Source organism: Neovison vison, chromosome 13, assembly GCF_020171115.1.
Source record: "Neovison vison isolate M4711 chromosome 13, ASM_NN_V1, whole genome shotgun sequence".
NCBI classification, from domain to species: domain Eukaryota; kingdom Metazoa; phylum Chordata; class Mammalia; order Carnivora; family Mustelidae; genus Neogale; species Neogale vison.
The window spans coordinates 16,499,667-16,523,789 of NC_058103.1; the positions used below are offsets into that span (position 1 = coordinate 16,499,667).

Consider the following 24,123-nt stretch of genomic DNA (forward strand, 5'->3'; position numbering starts at 1 on the left):
GCAGTGTTTTCTGGGGTGTTCTGCAAAATGCAAGTCTTCGAAGTCATATAAATTTGAGAAATTCCATTTATGCTATGCCATTTCTTAAGAATATATATATATATGTATATATATATATATTTCTACATCTGAGGAGTCTTTCAATAAAGAAACTTGTTTCTCACCCAGCGTTTCTTGAATTTATCTAACACTAGGACCCTTGGTCCTATAATGCTGATTAACATCTTGACACTTTGAGAAATGAAGTAGAGATCTATCATCTGTCACGTGCCTGGTGTGTTTGCCAGCCTCAGTTGAAACTAACTATTTTTTTTTTCTTTAAGATGTTATTTATTTATTTGACAGGGAGAGCGGGAACACAAGCAGGGGGAGTGGGAGAGGGAGAGGCGGGCTTGCAGCCAATCAGGGAGCCTGACGGCTGGCGGGCTTGATCCCAAGACCCGGGCATCATGACATGAGCTGAAGGCAGACACTTAACGACTGAACCACCCAGGTGCCCCAAAACTAACTTTTCAACTTCCAAATCTCATTCCTGGGGGAAAGAAACATAGTTTCATATACGGCAAGGTGACTTCTAGTTTTAAAAACTGCAATTAAGAGCCAAAGTAGTTATTCAGACCAACATAGGCTTTTGACTAGAGTTTTTTAAAAGTTTTGTGGAACTTCTCTTTTCAACTTCCACCTTTCAGACGGTCAGCATGTTCTTACGGGCTTTGGGAGTGTGGTAGGAATTTCCTACTATTAGGTTCTCATAAGGAATAACTGAATAAATCACAAGATCCCTACTCTGAATTCAGATGCTAAAGCATATATACTAGGAAAAATGGAATTCCAGATTTTATAGAGTGAGGCAAAGAATGATTATAAATTTATATTTTGAGAAATATTAATTAAATATCTACTGAGAAAATGCAGAGAGAACAGGGACTCACAGCAGTAAAAGAAGTAAAACATGAAAGAAAATTCAAGAAACAACTGGATCAGGGGTTGCATGGGAGGTTTAGGAGGGAAAAAAACGTGAAAATAGGACCAAGCAAAGAAGTACTTTTAGTACCTTGAAAAGTAGCAGTCGCTGATAGAAATATTGAGACTGAAATTAAGTTCTGGCTAAGAGCAATTTTAGCCAGACAATCCTAGTCTTAGTTAGAAAAAAATAAGTATGGCTAATAATATATCTTATAAGGAATAATAAGAATGGTTTACTTTATCACTCAGTTCAGGGAAATACCACCCACATATTTAAAGTGTCAGTCTTTACTGATACTGAGTTTTTGGTGATGTTGACTTTTTCCTTTCTCGCCTTACTCTCTTTTGTAAAGCTTTTCATCCTTTGCTTGCTTGTGAATTTTCATTCTCTGGAATCCTGTCTTTGGTACTGTCCCATAGTTCCAGCTGACATCTACATTTGACCTGCACTAATTTCAGACCGGTACCTTCTGCCGGGGCTGTCACCTATGACTTCTCAGATTGGTTATGCACTGCACAGTTCTGGGGGTCCTGTATTAGAGACCAAAAAAACTTGTATGCCGCAGCCCTGCCCCAGCCCAGACCTCTCGGGATCTATATGTCTCAGCTGCCTGTACACATCTCTCCTAAGTGTCTCACAATCCTCTCAAACCCAACACATCCCAAGCTCAACTCACTATCTTCTCAGACACACCCCTCCTGCTGTCCCTCCCTGTTCACCTTCATCAAAGGTGAAACCAGAAACCTTAAGAATCTTTCTAGCTGGTCTCCTCACCCCACATATCCTGTTCATTATCACTTATTCTATTTCTCACCTTAAACCTCTCAGATCTTGTGTCCGGTCTCCCTCATTGCCACTGCCTCGGTCCAGAGTCAGCTGCAACTATGGGACAGTACCAAAAACAGGATTCCAGAGTCCAAGACAAAGACAGAGTCAAAGTCAAAGACAAACCATAGTCAGCTGACCATAGTTCCAGCTCAGTTCAGACACGTAACCCTTTTGTTTGAATTACTACCATGTTTTCCACATGGGTGTCTTCACCCTTGGTCTCCTCCTGCGTTGTCCTCCACGCTGCTCGTCAAGTGATCTGTTAACAACAGTTAAATTATGAACACTTCCCCCACTAAAAGTTTTCAAAAGCTCCCTTCTAAGTGCAGTGGGTAACCAAAGGCCTTCATGGTCTTCTCTCTTCTGTACTGTGTATTTTCTACCTCTCCCCCAGCAGGAACCTTGACATTCCAGTCTTTCTAGGCCACTTGCCACATTGTCTCAAACTCCTGTACTATTGTAGGCACTGTTCTTCATTCAGGGAAATCGGGTCTCTTTTTGGCTGACTCTGGCCTCTGCTTCCACCTCCAGATCTTGTCATCATTTCCAGAACTTTTCACTGACCACAGTGCCCACTTCCACCTCTTACCATCAACTTCTGTAGCATCCTTTGCCTCCCTCTGTCATAGAATTTGCTAAAATATTTTATTTGACTTGTTGGCCTCTTCCACTAGATTTATAAACTCCCGGGGGGATCAGGAATTGATGTCATTTGCCAAGTCTGTCTCTGGACAGTGTTAAGATCAAGTGTGTATATCCTGTAAATTATGGGATTTTTTTAGTAACTATTTCTATACTTTCTGCCCATTGGACTTCTCAGAGGAAACCTTAACTCCATGCCATTTTTGCTGTGAACTTTTTCCTGGTGTTCAGGAGCTGTATTCCTTCACCCAGAAATTTATTTGGGGGGGGGGAGAACAAACATATAATCAAACACCTATCTTTGATAAGCTAAAAATGTTAAATCCACTACTTACTAATTGTTAAAAAAGATACAGAAATGTGTACATGTATACAGACATGTTCTAGAGTTGACTCAGTAGCAGACTAGGGTGAATGTGCCCATATCTTATGAATTGACCATTTTCAGAATACAGTTGTTTGCTTACACCTGCTTTTCATTCATCCCAATCATTCAGCCCTCATCAAAAAGAAAAACGTAAAATCAATCATCTTTTAACTAAAATTTATTTCTGTAGAGCAGCATCTTGAGTCCCAGGAGAAAACAGTAATAGACAGATACTCAGTAGGTTTCTGTTCATTGGTGAACTTGAGCTATCGTGTTGTGTCTAGAGTGCCCCAATGGCATCAGATTTGTCTCCAGTGACCCATCATTGTGGAAATGTATAAAAATTACCTTTTACCGAAAGTACGCCTTTCAAAATCCCTTGTGAGGCCCCAAATCCTGTTTACCAGTGGTAGAGAGTAGAAGCATGTGTTTTTAAACAGTGAATTTTGATAGCCTCACCACCCCGATACCACTTCCAGTTAAAAACCAATGTTCTCCTTGGCCAGTAAGCCATTAGCAGTCCAGGCAGGGAAGTTAAGTCCTGACTGACTGAACAGAGTGGTGCGGGATGATGAGAAAATGAGAATAGCTTTTGTTTTCTACACCCATCATAACTCATAGCTGTTTTCATAATGTTGATGGAAAATGATCACTGATGGCCTCATCACCATGAGTAACCTTGTTTGACCCACTGAGAAGAGAGCTCTGGTGACTCATTAAAATACAGTGCATTCTGGGGTGCCTGGGTGGCTCAGTGGGTTAAAGCCTCTGCCTTCGGCTCGAGTCATGATCCCAGGGTCCTGGGATCGAGTCCCACATTCAGGCTCTCTGCTCAGCGAGGAGCCTGCTTCCCCTTCTCTCTCTCTCTCTCTGCCTGCCCCTCTGCCTACTTGTGATCTCTGTCTGTCAGATTAAAAAAAAAAAATACAGTGCATTCTGAAATGTGTTAAAATGGCTTTTTTTTTTTAAAGATTTATTTATTTTAGGGAGCACATACAGTGAGGAGAGAGAGAGAACCGTAAGCAGACTTTACACTGACTGCGGAGTCCAACGCAGGTCTCGATCCCTTGACTCAGAGATCATGACCCAAACCAACACCTAGTTTTGCTTAACTGATTGTGCCATCCAGGTGCCCCAAGATGATGATTATGTTTTTATTAACATATAATATATTATTTGTTTCAGGGGTACAGGTCTGTGAATCATCAGTCTTACCAAGATGATTATTTTTTAAATAGATAACTTTTCTTAACTGAGTCAGACACTCATAATAGTTATGTTTAATATTAAAATTAGTTTTGAATCCTCCTGTGTCTGGGGTCTACCATCTGGAAACAGAAGAGGCAATTTTGGAGATGATCCAATACCACATTTAAAAAAAAAATACTATAAACCTATTAACAAATTGTAGAAGAAGAAAATTTAACCTTTTAAAACCACCTATGCTAGGGGCACCTGGGTGGCTCAGTTGGTTAAACATCTGCCTTCGGCTTGGGTCATGATCTCGGAGTCCTGGGATCAAGCCCTACATCAGGCTCCTAGCTCAGTGGGGAGTCTGCTTCTGCCTCTCCCCCTGCTTGTGCTTTCTCTGTCTGTCTCAAGTGAATTTTTAATCTTTAAAATAAAAAAAAATCTATGCCATAATCACATTTCTATTTGTACAATCCACAAAAAGGAAAGTTCAGACTTAGAGTCTCAAATATTTTCATTTCAAATGAATACACAAATAAAATAAAAATGTTTGTACAGATTAAATGATGAAGACTTAATGTGAAATATTCCATGTACTTTACAACCTGGATAATTCTGATTTGGTATAATCTTTGCAAGTCCCAGTGTTGTTGAGACACTAAAATGCAGGATTTTTATATATTTTCCCAAGTGTGGGCACACCATCTCTTTGTGTATTAGCTCCCCCCTAAAAATGAGGGAATTGGACAAGATGCTTTCAAACACTCTTTTAGTCTGAGAAAAAGAAAAAACAAAACATCTCTCTAGCTATACTGTAGGAGGTAGACAAATGATAGAGACACGGAGCCTCCAGTCAGGTAGCTGGTTGTAACCAAGGTAGCACCATCAGATAAGGCTGTCGAACAAATGAAATGTATTTTCTACATCTTCTGTACCAGTCAGTTGGCAGTTTTTGATCATTCATGAATTTTCTGGGTCCTAAAACCACTACTAGGATGCGAGGGCTTAATCCCACCTCCCCGTCTCTCAGCACTATGGGCCAGACCCATCCAATTCTAAAAGGCAGTGAGATCTCCTTCCTTCTGATTTACTTTCACAGGCTCCTGGGACATCACTTTTTAAAGGCCTACTCAACAGATTAGAGAAATCATTCACGTTGAATTTTTACTAGAAAAAAAATACTTCACAAATATCCTTTCCTATAAAAATAGAAACGTGACCATTTTGGCTGGGGAGGAGTAGCAGAGAAGGTGGGGCAGAAAACTTCAAAGATTGCTGTGATGTAGATATGCAGCCCAAGATGAAATTGATTTTCTAGAGGTTCTATTGAATAATTAGTATCAATACTATTACCAAAGGCATCAGAACTCATTAGAGATAATTGGCCAGGGCTCCTATAGAACCATTGGGGGGAAAGTCTCTATTGACAACAGATTGATTGTTTTTGTTTTTTTAAATGTTTTCATTATCACTTGAAGGAAGAAAGCAGCAAACAGCAAATATATAAGGTGACACAATACAGTAGGAAAAATTCTGGACTCAGGTTCTGTTACCATACCTGCTACTTAGTAACTGTGATCTGAAACAATTAGTTAACTTCCCTAGGCTCAGTTTCACCGTCTATAAAATGGAAATAGCATTCATTTAGAGATGCGTCTTGAATGCCTGAATTTTGCCTGGCTCCTGACTTCGGATAGTTTTCATGTCTTCTTCATGGGGTTGCTGTGAAAACTAGATGGCATATTGCATGTGCAAATGTTGCAGCATTAATGTTTTTCACTATCAGGTGACACCTAGAGCAGTCTTGACCTCTAGTCATCAAAGACTTATTTTTGGCAAAAAAATAAAAATTTAAAAAAAAATTACAACTGATTCATTTGCAGCAAGGTTTGAAGCAAAGAAAAATTTGACCTTAATCCCAATTAACTATAAATTCAAGTAGCTACAATATTCTTTGCTCAGGTAGTCTAGTTAATACAGGTTTTTCTTTGTTGGTGTGTGAGGTCATTGGTGATTAGTAGTCATCTAGTACATTGTAAAACCCATAACACATTTTACCCCCAAACTTATGGCTTAAAACAAAAAACATTTGTTATATCATACTTTTTATGGCTCAGGCATCCTAGCTTAACTGCATACCTCTGGCTCAAGGTCTCCTGATGAGGTTGTAGGCAAGCTGTTGGCTGGGAGCTGGGAGCTCATCTGAAGGTTCATCTGGGAAATCTACCTCCAGTTCACTCACATCGTTGTTGGCAGGCCTCTTTCCACTTGGGCCTCTTCATGCTGTTATGGTCTGAAATGTGACTCCCAAATTCATATGTTGAGTCTTAACTCCCATTACCTCAGAATGTGACCGTATTTGGACATAGGGCCTTTGAAATGGTGACTACGTTGAGAGGATGGGCCCTAATCCAACCCGACTGGTGTCCTTATAGGAAGAGGAACATAAAACATACCAGGGAGGCGCCCACACGGTGAAAGATTCGGAGGACACAGGGAAAAGACGGCCATCTGTAAACCAAGGAGGAAGACCTCAGAAGGAGCCAAACCAGCTGACACCTTGATCTTCCAACTGAACGATGAGAAAGTAAATCTCTGTTGTTTAAGCCACCCAGTGTGTGGTATTTGCTTGTGGCAGCCCTACCACACTAATATAACTGCCTTACAACATGGCCGCTGCCTTCCCTGGGCAAGCAATCCATGAGAAAGTGAGAAAGCACCCACACAGAAGCCACAATCTTTTTATAACTTGGTCTTGGAAGGGATACCCCATAACTTCAGCTATATTCTCTTTGTCAGAAGTGAGTCAGTAAGTCCAGTCAGTCCCTACTCAGAGGGGATGTCAGAGGGCATGGGTACCAGGAAGTGGAAGTCACGGAGGCCATCTTTAAGGCTGCCCCACCACACTAGTTTAGATTTGTTTTTAACAAAGTAGAAATTAGAAGTCAGCAGATGGGCAAACTGGCATATTTTACATGTGTAGATTCAACATCATCAAATACATGGCACCCTGGCTGATAGAAGGTGTAGTATGGCCTATAGATTCTTCATCATTCTGTGAAGCTAAGATTGTTCTGACCTGGAAAATAAAATTTTGACCTTTAGGACAAGGTTTTCTAGGGGTGGAAAAAAAGATTTTGTGAACGAGATTGAAGAGAAGTGGTCCAGTGAATCTTGTCTGTGTCTAATACAGTGATGCTCACCCAGGGCTGTATATACCAAGGGGGTATGCAGGGGAATGAGAGGGAAAGAGGAGGGAAGATAGCATGAGTCATAAAAAAAGCATAGCAAACCATAATATAATCTTCTGTAGGAAAAGTGAGAAGAAACAGCTTTTATAAGACAAGGTACAGAAAGTAAAACTGAACAAAATCTTCTTGGATGATAGAACATAGGTCGTAAAGAGTTGAGAAACAACTCTCTTTTATTGTTAATAGATAAAAAGGAGGGATAAGGGATAGCGGGTTAGAGGGGGGCGTGCAGGGAGCCATAATACCCAGAGAGGGGGTACACTTTAGAAAATCCAAGGAGGAATGAAAAATGATTAATGGGCTCTATGGATTAGTTTGGGGGCAAATGCAATCTAACAGACATATGCAGGGGCCTTTTGAGAGCCAGTAGGAAGAACTCTACAAGAGGAGGATGGGTGATAGTTGAACCCCAAGCTTTAGTTCAAAGGATCCAAAGGATCCTCTGTCACGCAATCTGTCATGATTGCAAGCTGACATCTGATTCCTCGCTAAGTATGCTGGAATTCCAATAGCTTTAGGCTCTAAAATTAGTGGCATCGTCAGCTTGATTGTCTCGTGTTTTTCTAACAATCAGAGTCTATGTGGCAAAGTTGTCATTATTCCCAAGAACAGTCAGATTTCTTTTCACCAACAGCCCTCCTTTTGACCTCTTAAATGATGCTATCGTGAGGTTAAACTGTCCCTTTACCTTCCAGAACATTCTAAAAGCTATCACTTATAATAAACCCTCTGAATACTAAGCTTCAATAATTTGGCTCCTGCTTCATCAGAACTCCCCCTTGGGTGACCCTTTAAGAGAGGAAGAAGCTGTTTCCTGTTATCTCCTGGTTGCACGATAACGAGATGACAGACCTCTAGGTCTCTTTCAGTTTTCCTTACACAAAGCTGTGGAACTAGAGTGGGACAGTACAGGGATCTCACAAGATGACCCTCCCTAGAAAGGTCCCTTTAGATTTGAATAGTGATTCTACGGATAATCTAAAGAGTTCCCCTTAAGTAGTTGTTTATGTTGGTATGGAACAGTTTCTGAGATACATTGTTAAATAAAAGATACCCAAGAAGCCCACTGAAGGTTTTGTTCCCATTTGTATAAAAAGGGGAGCAGGAATATACATTTGTATATGCATAGGCTGCTCTGAAAAGGACACACACACACACACACATACACACCAGGAATGAGTCTGAGGTAGAAGACACCTTTAACCCTATACCTCTTGTATTATTTGATTTTTTCTTTTATTTTGTGCATGGATTACTCTTTTTTGGTAGTTAGAAGCTATTTAAAAATGCCTTTATTTTTCAGTCATTCGTAGAATTTTTTAATTCCAATATAGTTAACATACGGTGTTATATTAGTTTCAGGAGTACAGTATAATGGTTCAAAAATTCTATACATTACTCTGCTCATCATCAAAAGTGTGCTCTTAATCCCCTTCCCTGTTTCAACCACCCCCTTCCTACCTCCCTTCTGATAATTTCCCAGTTTGTTCTCTGTATTTAAGAGTCTGGTTTTTTTTTTTGTTTGTCTCTTTTTTTCTTTATTCATTTGTTTTGTTTCTCAGATCCACATGAGTGAAATCATATAGTATTTGTATCTCTGACTTATTTCACTTAGCATTATGCCCTCTAGATTCATCCACATTGTTGCAAATGCCAAGATTTCTTTCCTCTTTATGGCTAAGTAATATTTGTGTGCATGCGTGTGCGTGTGTGTGTGTGTGTGTGTGTGTACCACATCTTTATCCATTCATCTGTCAGTGGACACTTGGGTCGCTACCATATTTTGGCTACGGTAAATATTGCAGCAAATGCAGGAGTGCATGTATCTTTTCAAATTAGTGTTTTTGTTTTCTTTGGGTAAATACCCAGTAGTGGAATGACTGCATTATATGGTATTTCTGTTTTTAATTTTTGAGGACCCTCCATGCTGTCTTCCATGGTGGCTGCACCAGTTTGCATTCCCACCAACCATGCACGGTGGTTCCTTTTTCTCCACATCCTTGCCAATGCCTGCTATTTCTTATGTTTTTGATTTTAGCCATTCTGACAGGTATGAGGTGATAGCTCATTGTGGTGTTTGTTTTTGTTTTGTTTATTTTATTAACATACAATGCATTATTTGTGTCAGGGGTATGGGTCATTGTAGTTTTGATTTGCACTTGGTTAAGCATCTTTTCATTTGTTGGCCATCTGTATGTCTTCTTTGGAAAAATGTCTGCTCATGTCTTCTGCCCATTTTTAATTGGATTCTTTAGGTTTTTTCATATTGCGTTACATAAATTCTTTATGTCTTTTGGATATTAACCGCTCACCGTATACATCATTTGCAAATTTCTCGCAGTTGTTTTCTTGTTTTCATTGTTTCCTCTGCTGTGCAGAAGCTTCTTATTTTGAGGTCGTCCCAGTAGTTCATTTTTGCTTTTGTTTGTCTTACCATCAAGAAGAATGCTGCTACAGCCGATGTCAGAGACATTACGGCCTGTGCTCGCTTCTAGGATTTTTATGGCTTCAGGTCTCGCATTTAGGTCTTTAATCCATTTTGAGTTTCTTTTTGTGTATGGTGTGAGAAAGTGGTCCAGTTTCATTCTTTTGCATGTAGCTGTCCAGTTTTTCCAACACAATTGGTTGAAGAGATTGGCTTTTTTTCCCTTGGCTTATTCTTGCCTCTTTTGTCATAGATGAAGTAACCATATAATCATGGGTTTATTTCTGGGTTTTGTATTCTGTTCCATTGATCTATGTGTCTGGTTATGTGCCAACGCCATACTATTTTGATTCCTACACCTTTGTAGTATATCTTGAGATCTAGAATTGATTACTTCCAGTCTTGTTCTTTTTCAAGACTACTTTGGCCATTCAGGGTCTTTTGTGGTTCCATACAAATTTTATGATTATTTGTTCTAGTTCTGTGAAAAATGCGGTTGGTATTTTGATAGGGATGCATTGAGTGTGTAGGTTGCTTTGGGTAGAATGGACGTTTTGACAATACTGGCTTTTCCACTCTGTGAGCAATGGACTGTCTTTCCATTTCTTTGTGTCGTCTTCCGTTTTTTATTCATGTTTTAAAGTTTTCAGAGTATAGGTCTTCTGTCCCTTTGGTTAAGTTTATTCCTAAGTATCTTATTTTTGGTGCAATTATAAATGGGATTGTTTTCTCAATTTCCTTTTGTCCTGCTTCATTATTAGTATATAGAAGGTGCATGAATTACTTTTAATATAACACAAACAGAAACAGTTTTTAAAGAGAAAGGCATTGAAGAGAGGACATTTTAGTTCCCACATAAAGCCTTTGAACTCACGCTGTGTCCTCTCCCTTGGGCGCCTGAGCTCCAGTTCTCCCCTCTTGTCATCGCAGTTTGAAAACTCCTGACAGCAGGGGCTGCTAGCCGTGGGGCACCTGCTCCACCCCGAGTGCCAGAGCTTTACATGGAGTTGCTTCACTTCGTCATCACAGCAGTCGCATGAGGATGTTTCTTCCGGTCTCCTTTTCCAGCTGCGACTTGTCTATTTCTTCCTCTGGGACTTTTTAGAAGATGGAGAGGACACGGTTCCAAGATAGATTTTCTGCCCAATGCCTGATCGGCACTTTACTTCAGCAAAGACCGGAGGGACCCTTCTTCTGAGGGGTGCACTGGTCAGTTTCGCCCTTGAGTTTCTCTCTTCTGTTCACGTTTTCTGTCTCCGCGCTTCTGATTTTAGTCACGTTCAGAACTTCAGCTTCATTCTAACAGTGCTGACCGGGGAGCCTCCACCGCGGGCACCCAGACTCCGTTACAGCGATAAATCTTTCAGACACATAAGGAGAAGGTGCACCTGTGAGCTCACTTGAGTAGAGAGAATTAGGGTGACTCCAGCTAAGCATCATGAGATCTTTCCTATGCCCTGTCTCTCTCTCTGCCTCATGTTCCTTCTCTCCGTCTTCATCTCTTCCCATTTCTTTTCACAGCTCCGTAAACCTCCCTCTTCCTTCTTTATGAGTTTTCTTCCTTGGAGCAGATCAGTGGAGGGTGGAGCTGGAGCAGCTTCAGCCTTATTCTTTCCAGTTTCATGACCACAGAGCACAAACAGTATTTCTCTTTTTATGTTAGGATATAGAAACCCGGAGGATGGGCTTGGCTTGGCTTGGATGATGTGACCAACTCTTGTGGCAGTTGCTGTGGCCCCGGGGTGTTGGGGACCTTGGCCAGGTCTGGATCACCTGCCAGCTTTTGTGATCAAGAGGCTGCGAGACTCTCTGAGCTATAGAGAACAAACTGAAGATTACCAGAGGGGAGGTTGGGGGCGGGGATGGGTGAAGTAGAGGAAGGGGATTAAGTAGTGCACTTGGCCTGAAGAGCACGGGAAAACCTATGAAATCACTGAATCACTGTATTGTATAAACTCATATAACACTGTGTGCTAACTATACTGGAATTTTTTTTTTTAAATGCTTATGGTCCTGGCATTCGTAGTCTGGCCATAATCACCAGGTTGGAATAGAGCAAGTGGGGAGCTGTTTTCCAAAGGAAGTGAAGGGAGCAGAGACCACAGGCAGATGGGGAGGGATATTAGGAGACAAAGACAGATTTCCCCTACTTTTAGCCCAGAGCTTCTTTGCAACTGTGCAAATATGGGGTTAAATAAGACAATGTGTGTGATAAATAGTTCATATGGTACCTACAGCAGAGTAAATGATAGGGCAATATCCATGGACTAGCTTCTCTGATTGACTATCTTCTTTAATTGTGGCAAAAGGCACTTAACACAGGATTTACCACCTTAACCATTTTTAAATGTACCATTCAGTGGATTAAATGCATCCGTATTTTTGTGCAACCATCACCACCATCCATCTCTAGAACTTTTTTTTTTTACAAAACTAAAACCCTCCCCATTCTCCTCTCCCCCATCTCCTAGCAACCACTGTTCTCTTTTCTGTCTCTATGAATTTGACTATTCTGAATATCACATATAAGTGGAACCATGCAGCATTTGTCTTTCCGTGACTGGCTTATCTCACTTAGCATAATGTCTTCAAGGTTCAGCCGTGTTGTGGCATGTGTCAGAATTTCCTTCCTGGAAGGCTGAATAGTACTCTATTGTATGTCAGTACCACGTTTTATTTATGAATTCATCTGTCAGTGGATAGTTGATTTGCTTCCACCTTTTGAGTTTTGTGAGTAATGCTGCTGAGAACACCGGTGCAGAAATGCCTGGTCAGGTCTGCTTTCAGTTCTTCTAGATGTATGTCCAGAAGTAGAGTTGCTGAGTCGTGTAGTAATTCTATGTTGAATTTTGTGGAGACCCGCCATATTGTTTTCCATACAGCTGCACCATTTTACACGCCTACCAACGGCGCCCAAGGGTTCCCTTTCTCCACACCCTCGCCAACACTTCTTTTTTTATTTTTATAATAGCCATGCTAATGGTTGAAATGTAGCCATGCTCATGGGTGAAGTGGTTGTAAGTTATTTAAATTAAACATTGTTAACTGGGCTAGTACAAGTACCATTGACAGAAGTAGAGAACCGAGTATTGGATGGGACAGATAACACTGAGTATTTTAAAAGTCAAATTTGACATGGTGGCTGAACATTCAACTCAGAAAAGTCTTCTCAAAACCAGGGAAGAGTTCAAGCCAGACCCAGAGTTTAGCTGTAAGCGGATAAATTCTCTGAGGGAAAGAATGTTTAAAAAAAAAAAAAAAAAAGGCAGCAAAGTACAGAAAAGAAAGAGGCTACAGTGGAACCATCCAAGGAGGCAGTCTTGAGAGGCACTGGTTATTTCAGAATCTCAGAGACCCACAGAGGGGAGGAAGAGTCAAGAGGGTGGGGATGATTGATGAGCTCAGATGACATTATTTAATTACCTGTAATTAAAATTTTGTTAAATTGAATCATTTTTGTGTGAATACCTTCCTGAAGAGTCCCTTATAATTTTCAGAACACCCGCATGTGGATTATTTATTTAGCCCTTAATCTGGTGAAGTACACAAGTAGTAATTCCCATATTACAAGAAAGAAACTGAATCTCAGGGAGATTGAGGTTTTCCTAAAGTTATTGTTTGGTACCTCTCGTTTTCCCAAGATGATCGGTTTGGTGGAAGCTGAAGACAGATGATGCCAAGTGGGCATCAGAGTAGTTTCCCCTCAAACTAGTGCCCTGGCATCCTGTCATCCCTAGCACGGGTGCTTTCCCTTAATACTCCCGGAAACAATTTCTACTGGCCCCTCTCAAGTTCCTCTGAAATACTAAGGAGTTTGAATTTCTCGACTCAAGAACAGTAATTTGTGAACGATGGGGTCATAAGCAAACAGAGGGTCATCAAATCAGTTAATGGGTCATGACCAGGCTCACCAGAGCCAGTGGTGCATGTGTCTTCCCAACGCTGTGAACACTCAGTAACTTCCTCATGTTGCTTACTTGAATTTGGCTGTGGTGGGAATCAGCCAACACCACAAAGCTGGGGCCTTTGTTCGTTTTACCACAGAGAACCAGTTGTTAAACCTTCACTAACGTACCACTGATCACAACCATTTCTTCCCCTTCCCTCCCACCCCTCCTGCAATGGAACAGAATAGAACAGAGAGAAAAAGAATGAGGGTCCATCTGTGATAAAAGTAAGAATTGTTTTGTGAGACTTCTGTTTAGGTCAAAAAGATATTTATGTATGTATTCATATAAGATGTATTTTTCACTAAAAATAAGTTTGAAAGTCAGTGGTCTAGGGTCCTTCCATTTACCTTCCTCAACTATTTGAAAGTCTGCTCTTCTGCTGATCTTTAGGCAAAGAATTACTAATATCCGGCATCTTTTTTTTTTTTAAAGATTTTATTTATTTATTTGAGAGAGAGACAGTGAGAGAGAGCATGAGCAAGGAGAAGGTCAGAGGGAGAAGCAGACTCCCTGTGGAGCTGGGAGCCCGATGCGGGACTCGATCCCGGGACTCCAGGATCATGACCTGAGCCGAAGGCAGTCGTCCAACCAACTGAGCCACCCAGGCGTCCCCTGGAATCTTTTTTGAATGAATGCTGTATCTGCTGTGGGAGGAATGAGACTGAATTTGTATCAGGCTAGAAATTAAGGTTCTAGAAGAGACAAAATCCTCCTATATATCAGTTCTTTTGAACTCAAACCTACATAAAAAAAAACTCTTTGTACACCCCACCAAAGATTTTTGTAGAGCGAACATGTATTTGTCCTATGCTCAGAAAGCAATGATCATTATTATAAGTCCCAAAGATTAGAAGGCCAATAAATAGCAGAAATCAGACTTCAGCACATAACCTTGGGTTACTCTACCATTTTTCATTATGAGAACTTTCTATAAAGAAATTAAATCTTTTTTGAAGTAAATAAACTTTTTGTAAATCACTTTCCTTTTAATGATTTAGTGATTTGTTTTTTAAATCCAGATTTTATATATATTTTTATATATACGTACATGTGCATTATATAGAAACATTTTATATATAAACATAATATATATAAGGGCGCCTGGGTGGCTCAGTGGGTTAAGCCTCTGCCTTCGGCTCAGGTCATGATCTCGGAGTCCTGGGATCGAGCCCCACATCGGGCTCTCTGCTCTGCAGGGAGCCTGCTTCCCCCTCTCTCTCTGCCTGCCTCTCTGCCTACTTGTGATCTCTGTCAAATAAATAAAGTCTTAAAAAAATATATAAGTAAACATATATATTAATATCCCAGATATGCTTAAGTGGATTATGTTTCAAAACTAGATAGATGTATAAAGATCATGGAATTAGATGTCAAGAACTTTGATTCAGATCAGCCTTGCAATTTTTAAATTTTCATTAAAGGGAAGTTAATAAATATTTTCATGCAAAAAACTCACAACCCTGCAAACATGTTAAATGGTCTCCCCTTAACTATCAAAATGGAGTTAAAAAAAATTTTTTTTTCACTGAGTAACATTGAAAAGTTGTCCAGACAGGTTTCTCTGTTCCACGACATCATTCTGTTGTGCCCATTTGACTGCTTTGTTGAAGTAAGAAAATGAACCGGAGTGAGGGGACGTGGTTTTTACAGGTTTATAGGAGTTAAATATACTTTCGGAAATGAGTTAGGGACCATTTTTCTTAGAAGAATTCAGCTTCTTGCATATATGAGTTCAGTTCTTTACAGTCAAATTCCTTAAAATAGCATCTTATTAAAACTCTTCTACACTTACTTGCAAGCAGAAATTCTCCCCCATAGACGGACCCTTGACTCAAGTTGCATTTAGCATCTGAGAGTCCAACCAAGTGCCCATATGTTTCGCTAGACATAAAGAATGGTTTCGGGGAGGCCTGAGCGCTCGGGGTGCTGCTGTGGTCAGCCAGCTCGCTCCCTTCTCCCCTGGGGCTGGCTTCAGAGCGCCTCCGGGGCTGCCTTTGCTCTGAACAAGCCCCTTGCAGCTGTGCCCGGCGCCTCTGTGTCACCAGGCAGGGTTTCAGGAAATGGATCTGATGCTCTTATGCCTGTGTTGTTCATTCCTACATACTGGAGCTGTGCCCCGGGAAGGTGAGGGGCCAGCAGCTTGGCCCTCACGCCCCAGCTGTCCCTTTCTCCTAATGTCACTCAGGATATAAATAAAGTGATTCATCCGCTCTCTTATCAAACCAGAACATCACCAGAAGGTACCACCAGGGCCGCTCTAACCCACTGGAACGGCCTTAGGGGTCCATCTATGAGGCACAATGTACAAAGCCTTTGCATTTAAGTCATTTTAAAAATTAAGTTTTTAATTTTATTTCTCCTGTTCGCTTCAGACCTGGGAGGGAGAAAAATAACTGCAGTGACACATTCGTGTTGTTTGAGGTCTGGGCTTCTTTAGTGGCGTGGAAGTCATGATGCATCCTCTGATTTTTTTCTCGTTTGGAAAAGCCGTGAGTCAGATGACCTCATCGAAAATATGCTTCCCTTTTCTCCACACAGCCGATGAGTGGTAGGAGCGCTGGTCGGGAGCACGGATTGCTGCTTTTCACACGAGGCTGTGGTGTTTGCAGAAGCCAAGTTTGCATTGTTAGTTGGCAATCCTTGGCTGCCCATAGGGCGCACTGCTGTTGACCGTTGTCCCCATCATTGACCCAGTATTTTCCAAGCAGCCCCCGTATAAATAAGTACGTGGCAAAAATGCTAGGAGCTGACTCAGGTCATGCGAAGATGTGTAAGATGCTGTTCCTGCACTTAAAAGAGTGTATCCATAGGACAGGAGCAAGACAGAGCCCCCCACCCTCCAAGAAAGGTGTAAGAAACAATGATTTGGGTGGTTTGGGAAAGTCTGTCAACCACCCCTTCAGGGGACATACAGCTCAAAGTGAGCACGAGCGTGATCTTTTCCCTTAGCAGTTCTGCATGCCTAACTGCTTCTCCTCATCACTCCACCTGGCAGATGTTGGCCATAGTGTTTAAAGGATTTTTATTTGCTGTGTACAGTAGCACAACCTGGTTGCTTACTGTGATACTACTGGAAGAACAGTGGACTGGAGGACAGATCGGGTTTGTTGGACTCCAATAGTGGCCAAACCAGTACAGTGTCTTTTACAAGGGCTTCAAGGTTTTTAAGGGTAATTGATAATAATTTATGTCTATGGGCTGGTTGACTTTAAAACTAACCTAAGAAGATGCAACCTCATTTATTTGTTAAGCACCAAGTGAGTGTATAGATAGTACGAACCATAGGCATTTCAAAAAAAGAGAGAGAGAGAGAATTTCCAGGTCAGGACATCAAAGCAAAGAAGAAGATGGACAACTTCAATGACTGGTTTTTCAAAATCCTACCAAGAAAGAGCCAAGCTGTGATCATGGCCATGGAGGCAGTGAGCGGGGAAACACAGTATCATTGTTGTCCTATGTATTGTTCCTGCCCTGGGGTTATCAGCAGGCAGGAGTGGAGATCCAGGCAGCTCTGGACCAGGATTATGGCAGGTGTCATGAACGACAGGCAGAGCATCTAATTGGAGACCCGTCACATGAAGATAGGACCCCAAAGGGCTGTATTCCCCATGTAAAGGTCAACCAGAAATAAACCTTCCCTTCCCACTTTACCTCTTCTCCCTCAGGCACTGAAAGAAAATTGCCTATCTGGAGCCTGGGTGCTGAGTGAGATGGAGTAGGGGACTGTCCCCTGATGACTTATAACCACAAACTAGCCCTTGTGTAAGGTTGGGCATGAATTCATATTCCCTAGGTACCCTGAAAAACTTCAAATGGAGAATTTAATCTGAGGTGATCCAAAGCTAATAGCGGCCCTAGGCACATATACTTTGCAAATGCATATTTTTTTCTGGAAGAATCTTCCTTCAACTCAAATCTCAAATAATTCTTATAGGTAAAAGTCTAAGAACTGTGAGATCGCAGTTTAAAACCACAAAACAAATAAGGAATCATTGCACCATAAGCGAAAGTCAGCAAAGTAACAGATAACAACAATATTAGACCCACAAAGACTAAGATACTGAAATTACCAGACAATGAAAAATAAAATTTCTCATGTGTTTAGATAAATTGAGGGTGTAAAAGTATGCGTAAAATCAAAAGATTAAAATTATGACTAAGCAGTTTTGAAAAAGAACTCTGTAGTACTTTAGAATTGCAAAGATACAGTAATCACAGTTTTCAAATCCATGAGTGGGCTTAACTGCAGGTTAGAGGTTAAAGATATTTAATGAGCTCAGAGATATATTTAAAGAAATTACATGAACTGCGGGACAGAAAGAAAAAGTGATGAAAAGCCAAGTGAGAGGACCTGATAGATATTTAGACAATTGGAGTTCTGGAAAGAAAAATTTAAAAAGAGACAGTGACAATATTTGAAGGGATAATGGCTAAAAATATTCCAAAAACTAATGGAAGATACAACTGGCTATAGTGACTCATAGGAAATCCACATCTAGACACACCATACTTTAGAATACTAAAGACAAAAGATGTTAAATTTAAGCCCCTAACGGCCAAGGAAGGCTTTCCAAAGGAATGCCAGCTTGATAACAGCGTGCCCTTCCACAGCAGTAGTGGAGCCAAACTATGGTGTGATATTGCCATTGGTGAGAAAAAATAAGTACCCCACCAGAAATGTATTATAAGCAAAAATATCTTTAATGAATGAGGATGAAATTTCCATCATGTAAAACCCAGACAAATTTGGCATCGGTAAACCTTCACAAAAGGAAAGATTCTAAAGAATAGACTTCAAACAGAGGAAGATGATACCAGAGAAAGGTCTGAGATGCCAAAACTGACTTATGAGCAAAGAATGTAGAAAAACATGAGCAAATAAAAGGGTAATAATCAATAAAGTAATCATGTTCTTGTGAAGTTCAAAAAAGAAGGGGATGAAAATATCTAACACCAGTATTGTGTTAAGCAAGACAGAGGTATGACCAGAGTTAAGTAGTCTAACTTGACCTTATAAAGCAAAAAGGTAAAGATGATGATTCATTTCAGCTTTCCGTAGTCAGTATATACGAATGCAAAATAAATAGAGTTACTACTAAAAGAATAGAAATTATAAAACTTGAGGGAGGAAAAGAAAACACATGAGTATGGGCGAATAGAAAGCACAACTTGAGATGGGGCGTGGGTGGCTCAGTCAGTTAAACACCCAACCTTCGATTTCAGCCCAGGTCATAATCTCAGGAGTTCTGAGATCGAGCCCCACATTGGACTCCATGCTCAGCAGGGAGTTGCTTGAAGATTCTCTCCCTCTGCCACTCTAATATAAATAAATCTTTAAAGAAGAACCCAACTTAAGATAGTAAAAATAATAGTATTTGTAATTACAAAAATGTGAGTGGACTTAATGTTCTAGTTAAAGTGAAAGATTGATTCACTCAGCAAATACTTACTGAGCAGTTACACTAGGCACATAGCACAGAGCAGTGAATAAAACAGCCCTAAAACCTTAACTGGAGATACAGACAACAAACCACCTAAGAAACACAGATAGTATGTTACCAATGGTGAGTGTTCTAGAGAAAAAATAAAACTATACAAGATAGAGAATGGGGAAAGTGACTAAACTTAAAAAATAATAAAATAGTTTGCAAGTTGTATATATTTTTTAACAATGGTGCAATTGCTTTGGAAACAAGGTTAGCAGTTTCTTAAACCTTTAAGCTTAGGGTTACCATATGACCCAGGAGAAATGAAAACATATGTCCAGACAAAAACCTTGTACATGATTGTTTATAGCAGCATGACTGCTAATATCCAGGAGGCAGAAACAACCCCAATGGCCATCAAGAGATGAATGAATAAATAAAATACACACACAATGGAGTATTATTCAGCCATAAAAAGGCAGACAGAACCGCTCCATGTTTTAACACAGATGACCCTTAAAAACATTATGCCAAGTGAAAGAAGCCAGACACAAAAGACCACATATTGCATGATTCCACTCATATGAAATGTCTAGAAGAGGCAAACCTATAGGACAGAAAACAGATTAGTGGTTGCCTAGGGCCAGGGGACAAGATGAGCAAGGGCAATGGCTAGTAGGTGTAGGTTTCATCTCCTTGCAATGGAAATGTTCTAGAATTGATTGTGGTAGTGGAGGCATAACTCTGAATATACTATAAGCCACAGGGTTATACCCATTAAATGGATTGTATGCTGTGTGGCTTATATCTCAATAGAGCTGTTTTAGTTTTTTAAATCAATAAAGAGTAACCTCAATAAGAAAATAACCAAAAGCCATGTCCAGGCATTTCACGGAAGAAAAAAACATGTATGCACAATAGATACTTGGAAAGAGGCTCAACCTCATTCCTAACTGGGACAATGCTCATTAAAACCACAGTAGTGGTACACATTGTGTGCCCACTGGACTAGCAAATATTTTACACTCAGGCAATCCCCCTTCTCCACATGTAGGGGAGGTAGAGAAGCTGCCCTGGGGGTTGGAAGGGGGAATTGGTACAAACCACTTTGGAATGTAATAGGGCATTATTTTTAGAGGATTGAAGATGGAAGCATCCAGGACCCAGCAGTTACACTCCTAAGTATATAACTGAAGACGTTTTCCCAGCTGTGTGCTGAGATCACGTATAATAATAGTTACAGCAGCACTGTCAGATTGAACCACAAAATTGTGAAAACAACACAATTTTTATGGCTAGGAGTGTATGTAATAAATAAACCTGTTTTTAAAAACCAAACAAGGGAAAGATAAACACAGAATTCAGGATCGTGGAAACAGGAAGGCAGTGGGAGGGCTTCACAGGGGATGCACGGTGAGAGTAATGTCCTTGTAAACTGGGTGGTGGGATGTAGGTGTGTTTGGTCAGGGTGGGGACAGCGGTCCAAGGCAGAGTGTGTTCCGACAACCCAGCATTCAGCAAAGACCGACACAATTCAGAAGCGTACATGGAACAGTTTTTCCCTGTAGTTCAACACCGAACACTAATAATGCTGACCTTACATATTTTATATTTAAGAAGCAAAAGGGATAAAATGTTCTTATCCAGGTAAAAAGCAAAAGGAGGGAGGAAGGGAGGAACTAAGAAAAGCACAGAAAAAAGCAGCAGAACAGGAATGTGTTGGGTTTCCAACCAAGTGGTTAAAATGAAAAGGCTTCAAGTTCAAGGTGAACATTTATTTGGCCACAACTTCTTTAGTCTTCAGTAGTGCTAACTAAACCAGACGTTGCTGTAAATAAAATCGCACACTCTTCATTTCAGTCACTGAGCGGCTGGTTCTCTCTTTTTCAGATCCCGCTCACACTAAAAGATGAACCGCGACTGCCCAGAGGAAGAACCTATTTGCTACTCCCGCACCTGCGGGGGCGTGACCGAGGCTGAAGCATCCACCTGCGCTGCGAGGGCTCCACGGTACTTTTTTTTCTTTTCTTTTCTTTCTTTTTGTCTTTCTTTCTTTTTTCTTTTCTTTTTCTGCTGCCTCAGTCCCCAGAGCCTTCAAGCAACAGTGGCAGTAGATTGTTGCCAATCAGCCAATCCAGGCTTTTACTGAGATGACGGGAAAACACATCAGCTGGGTTTTGACTGAACTTGGCAGTGGGGACATTCAGCTGATACGTTCTATACCCCATCAGAGCACACATGTATCTTCTATCCCTTGTAGCCTCCCCCACAAACCTGCTTAGGTCTTCTCTGTCCCTCCCCTGCTACCACACAGAGATAATATAAAAGAGGCTCTTTGGCTATTTGCATTTTGCTTCCTCTTCTTTTCCAGATTGCAGAATTAAGCTTTACTTCCTACAAGCCTAAAATCCCTACAACATTATCTACCAAAGTTGTTCTTCCCTTTTCCAAGGGTTCGGGGGAAGGGGGAAGCACGCATCACAAGTTTCCCAGAGAGTGGAGGAAAGTCAGTGTGTTGCTGACCACATGAGCCATGGCGAAGGCACCCTTTGGAATTACTGATTTCTAAAATTAATAAAGTAATTCTATTTTTATTTTCTTTTTTCCATGTACTAATTTCCCAACAATCAGTACTCACAAACAAGCCTGAAGTGGGACCAACTTCTCGTTTCCTTTCATTGCTGGGCAGTATTTTAAACTTCACTTTAGAAATGTGAACTACAAAGAGATGTTTTATTCTTCCATTTGGTTTCAGCAGATGGTGGGTCCAGGCTGTTCCCCACGAGCAGCTCCTGAATCTGGGAAGCTCGTATGTGCACATATCTCCATCATCAGCCCGCAGCGGACAGGTCCTCTAGGGGTCCTCTTCAGAATGAGGCGGCACAGTCCCCGCCCCCCCCATGCCTTTTCACTTGACCTCTGCTCCCTCTCCTCCCCTTTCCCTGGTCCCCTCTCTGGCTTCTACTGAAGAAAAAGTTTGAAGGGAACCCTGGGAAGTTCCAGGGGGAGGATCCAGAGTCTGGGTTTTTCTACAGCAAGGTACTCTAGACTGAGCATTAAAACCCCAAAGGAGAATTGACGCCCAACAAGGCAGAGAGAAAAGGGACTTTATTGACCTCTCAGTGAGTGCAAACAGGTTTGAGCACAGGGAAGCATTTTGTTTGCTTGTGAGGAATGAAGACTGTCACTTGAGGGAGAGGAGAGAATGTATTCCTGATGTGCCTGGGACTTCTGGTTAGTAGTCTGAGGACCATCTGAACTGTTGGCCAACGTGGTTGTGAACTGGGTAGGAGACAGTTCCTTCCTGACTCCCCAGTGATGTGTAGAACTGGGAGATAAGGTACATGGGAGACTCCATGTATGGATCGTGTGAGAAAGGATAAAAGGGCATGAGGCCAGGACAAGAACTCCGAGACTAGCAAAGACTGTGTGGAATTGCCCTAGGTAACCGTTAGAATCGGGTCCTCGGCTTGTTTCTTATTGCACACCCCATGTGCTTATCAGCTGTTAAGACCAGACTCCAGATCTCTCTTTCATTTAACCAAGTACTTTTTGTGTCTTTTTTTTACTGGTACTGGACTTCTCTTGGTAATAAACGAGACCGATCATATGATTCCACCCTCCAAAAATGGTGTCATTTCCAGTGTCCCTCCCTCCCCCTTCCCCGAAATAAGTGTGTATCTTTTCAGACAGACAGACACAATGGCTCAAGTTTCTGTAGTGCCTCTCAGTGACATGTGGAATGGAGAGGCTGAACTTCAGACCCCCGCCCATATTTGTATCTGCTGATAAAGATAAGAATAGAGCTCTCGTATAAAAAGAACATTTGGAATCACAGCGTGTACTGTTTTCTTTGGGATACTTCAGGAAACATAACTCATTGCCTTGGTTCACTAGGATGAGCCACAGGCCAACATTTTAGTGACGTCCTGTGAGGTTGGAGAAGAAAGAAGGTTTATTCTGGGGTCAAAAAGATTATTCCCTTCTTTCTTAATTAAGCCTCAAGGAAGGACCAGTGATGTCATATATAAGACACTGCTGCTCAAAATGTAGCTTTTAGGCAGCCTGGACCGTCCCCCAACGCCTGAAGGCATCTCTAAAGCTATAGGCTGAAATTGCACGTTTTTTTTTAAATCATTTTATATTTTATTACTGTGTTCAGATAAACACTTGGGTGTTTCTTTCTCATGCCCAGTGAAACTCGAGAGTACTGCCACGAGTGAGAAGACTGCAGCTTGGGAAAGCAATGGCCCATGGCCATGGCCACGCTTCATCCCCTCTCTAGGCCCGCTAGCTCCCTTGGGTAAGATGGACCACAGACCCAGCAGCCATGATTTTAGGGCAGGGACACAGCCCCCCAAGCGCTGTGGAAGTAAATGGGTGCCACAGGGGATGACTCCTGAGAGAGAAGCTCTTAGAATTGGCTGGGCATGGACAAAGCAGGAAAGAAGGTCTTGACCAAACTCAGGAATTCAATTTGGGAGAATTCCAGAAGGAGCAAGATACACACATCTACACACACACACACACACACACACACACACACAGGCAAGAATATATCCCATAGACCCTTCAACCTGCAAATTTTAGCTTCAAATAGACTTTTTCACCAACGGTAAGGGTATTTCAGTAGAGGAACATGTTTTTTTGGGAGTTGCTAGATGGTTCCTCGGCATTGCAGACAGTTGTTTCAGGTGGACATTAATACCACAGTAGAATTCTGCATTGCTCTGGGATCTGTGACCGCAAAAGAGAACTATGGGATTGTACTTCCTCGCCCTCTCCCATCCCCAAATCACTGACAGAGGTGTTCCTGGCAGGCTTCCCCGATAACAGAATTAGCCTCATCTTCTTCAGCCGTTTGCCACAGACAGTTTCTGTAATTCTCAACTGCCTCAAGGGTGAGATTAGATTTACAAAAATGATGATGTTTGTAATTTATAGCACAACTACAAACAAACACATTTCCACAGGCTAGGGTTCACCGCAAATGATTTTTGCCCAGTTAAATGTAGGTCACGTTCATACAACTTTCTGCAAATCTGAGCCACTGCCTCTGTGTGTCTGAGAATAAAA

At 41.3% G+C, this 24,123-nt stretch overlaps 1 protein-coding gene across 5 annotated transcripts in view; it reads left to right on the plus strand.

Annotated features, from left to right (window-relative positions):
- TTLL5 (tubulin tyrosine ligase like 5) overlaps positions 1-22,869 on the plus strand; it is a 279,659-nt gene extending 256,790 nt beyond the window's left edge. Inside the window, exons 35-36 of one of the 5 annotated variants that reach the window (XR_006381664.1) lie at positions 20,938-21,057; positions 21,803-22,869. Coding sequence is in view for 1 of the 5 variants with exons in the window: in XM_044230839.1 (XP_044086774.1) it covers positions 20,938-20,960 (23 nt within the window). In the remaining 4 variants the exon portion in view is untranslated. Of the gene's footprint in view, positions 1-6,430; positions 6,583-20,937; positions 21,642-21,802 lie in introns of those variants that run through there. The other 4 variants (XR_006381662.1, XR_006381665.1, XR_006381663.1 and 1 more) reach the window with 4 other exon arrangements.
- The last annotated feature ends 1,254 nt before the right edge of the window (positions 22,870-24,123 follow it).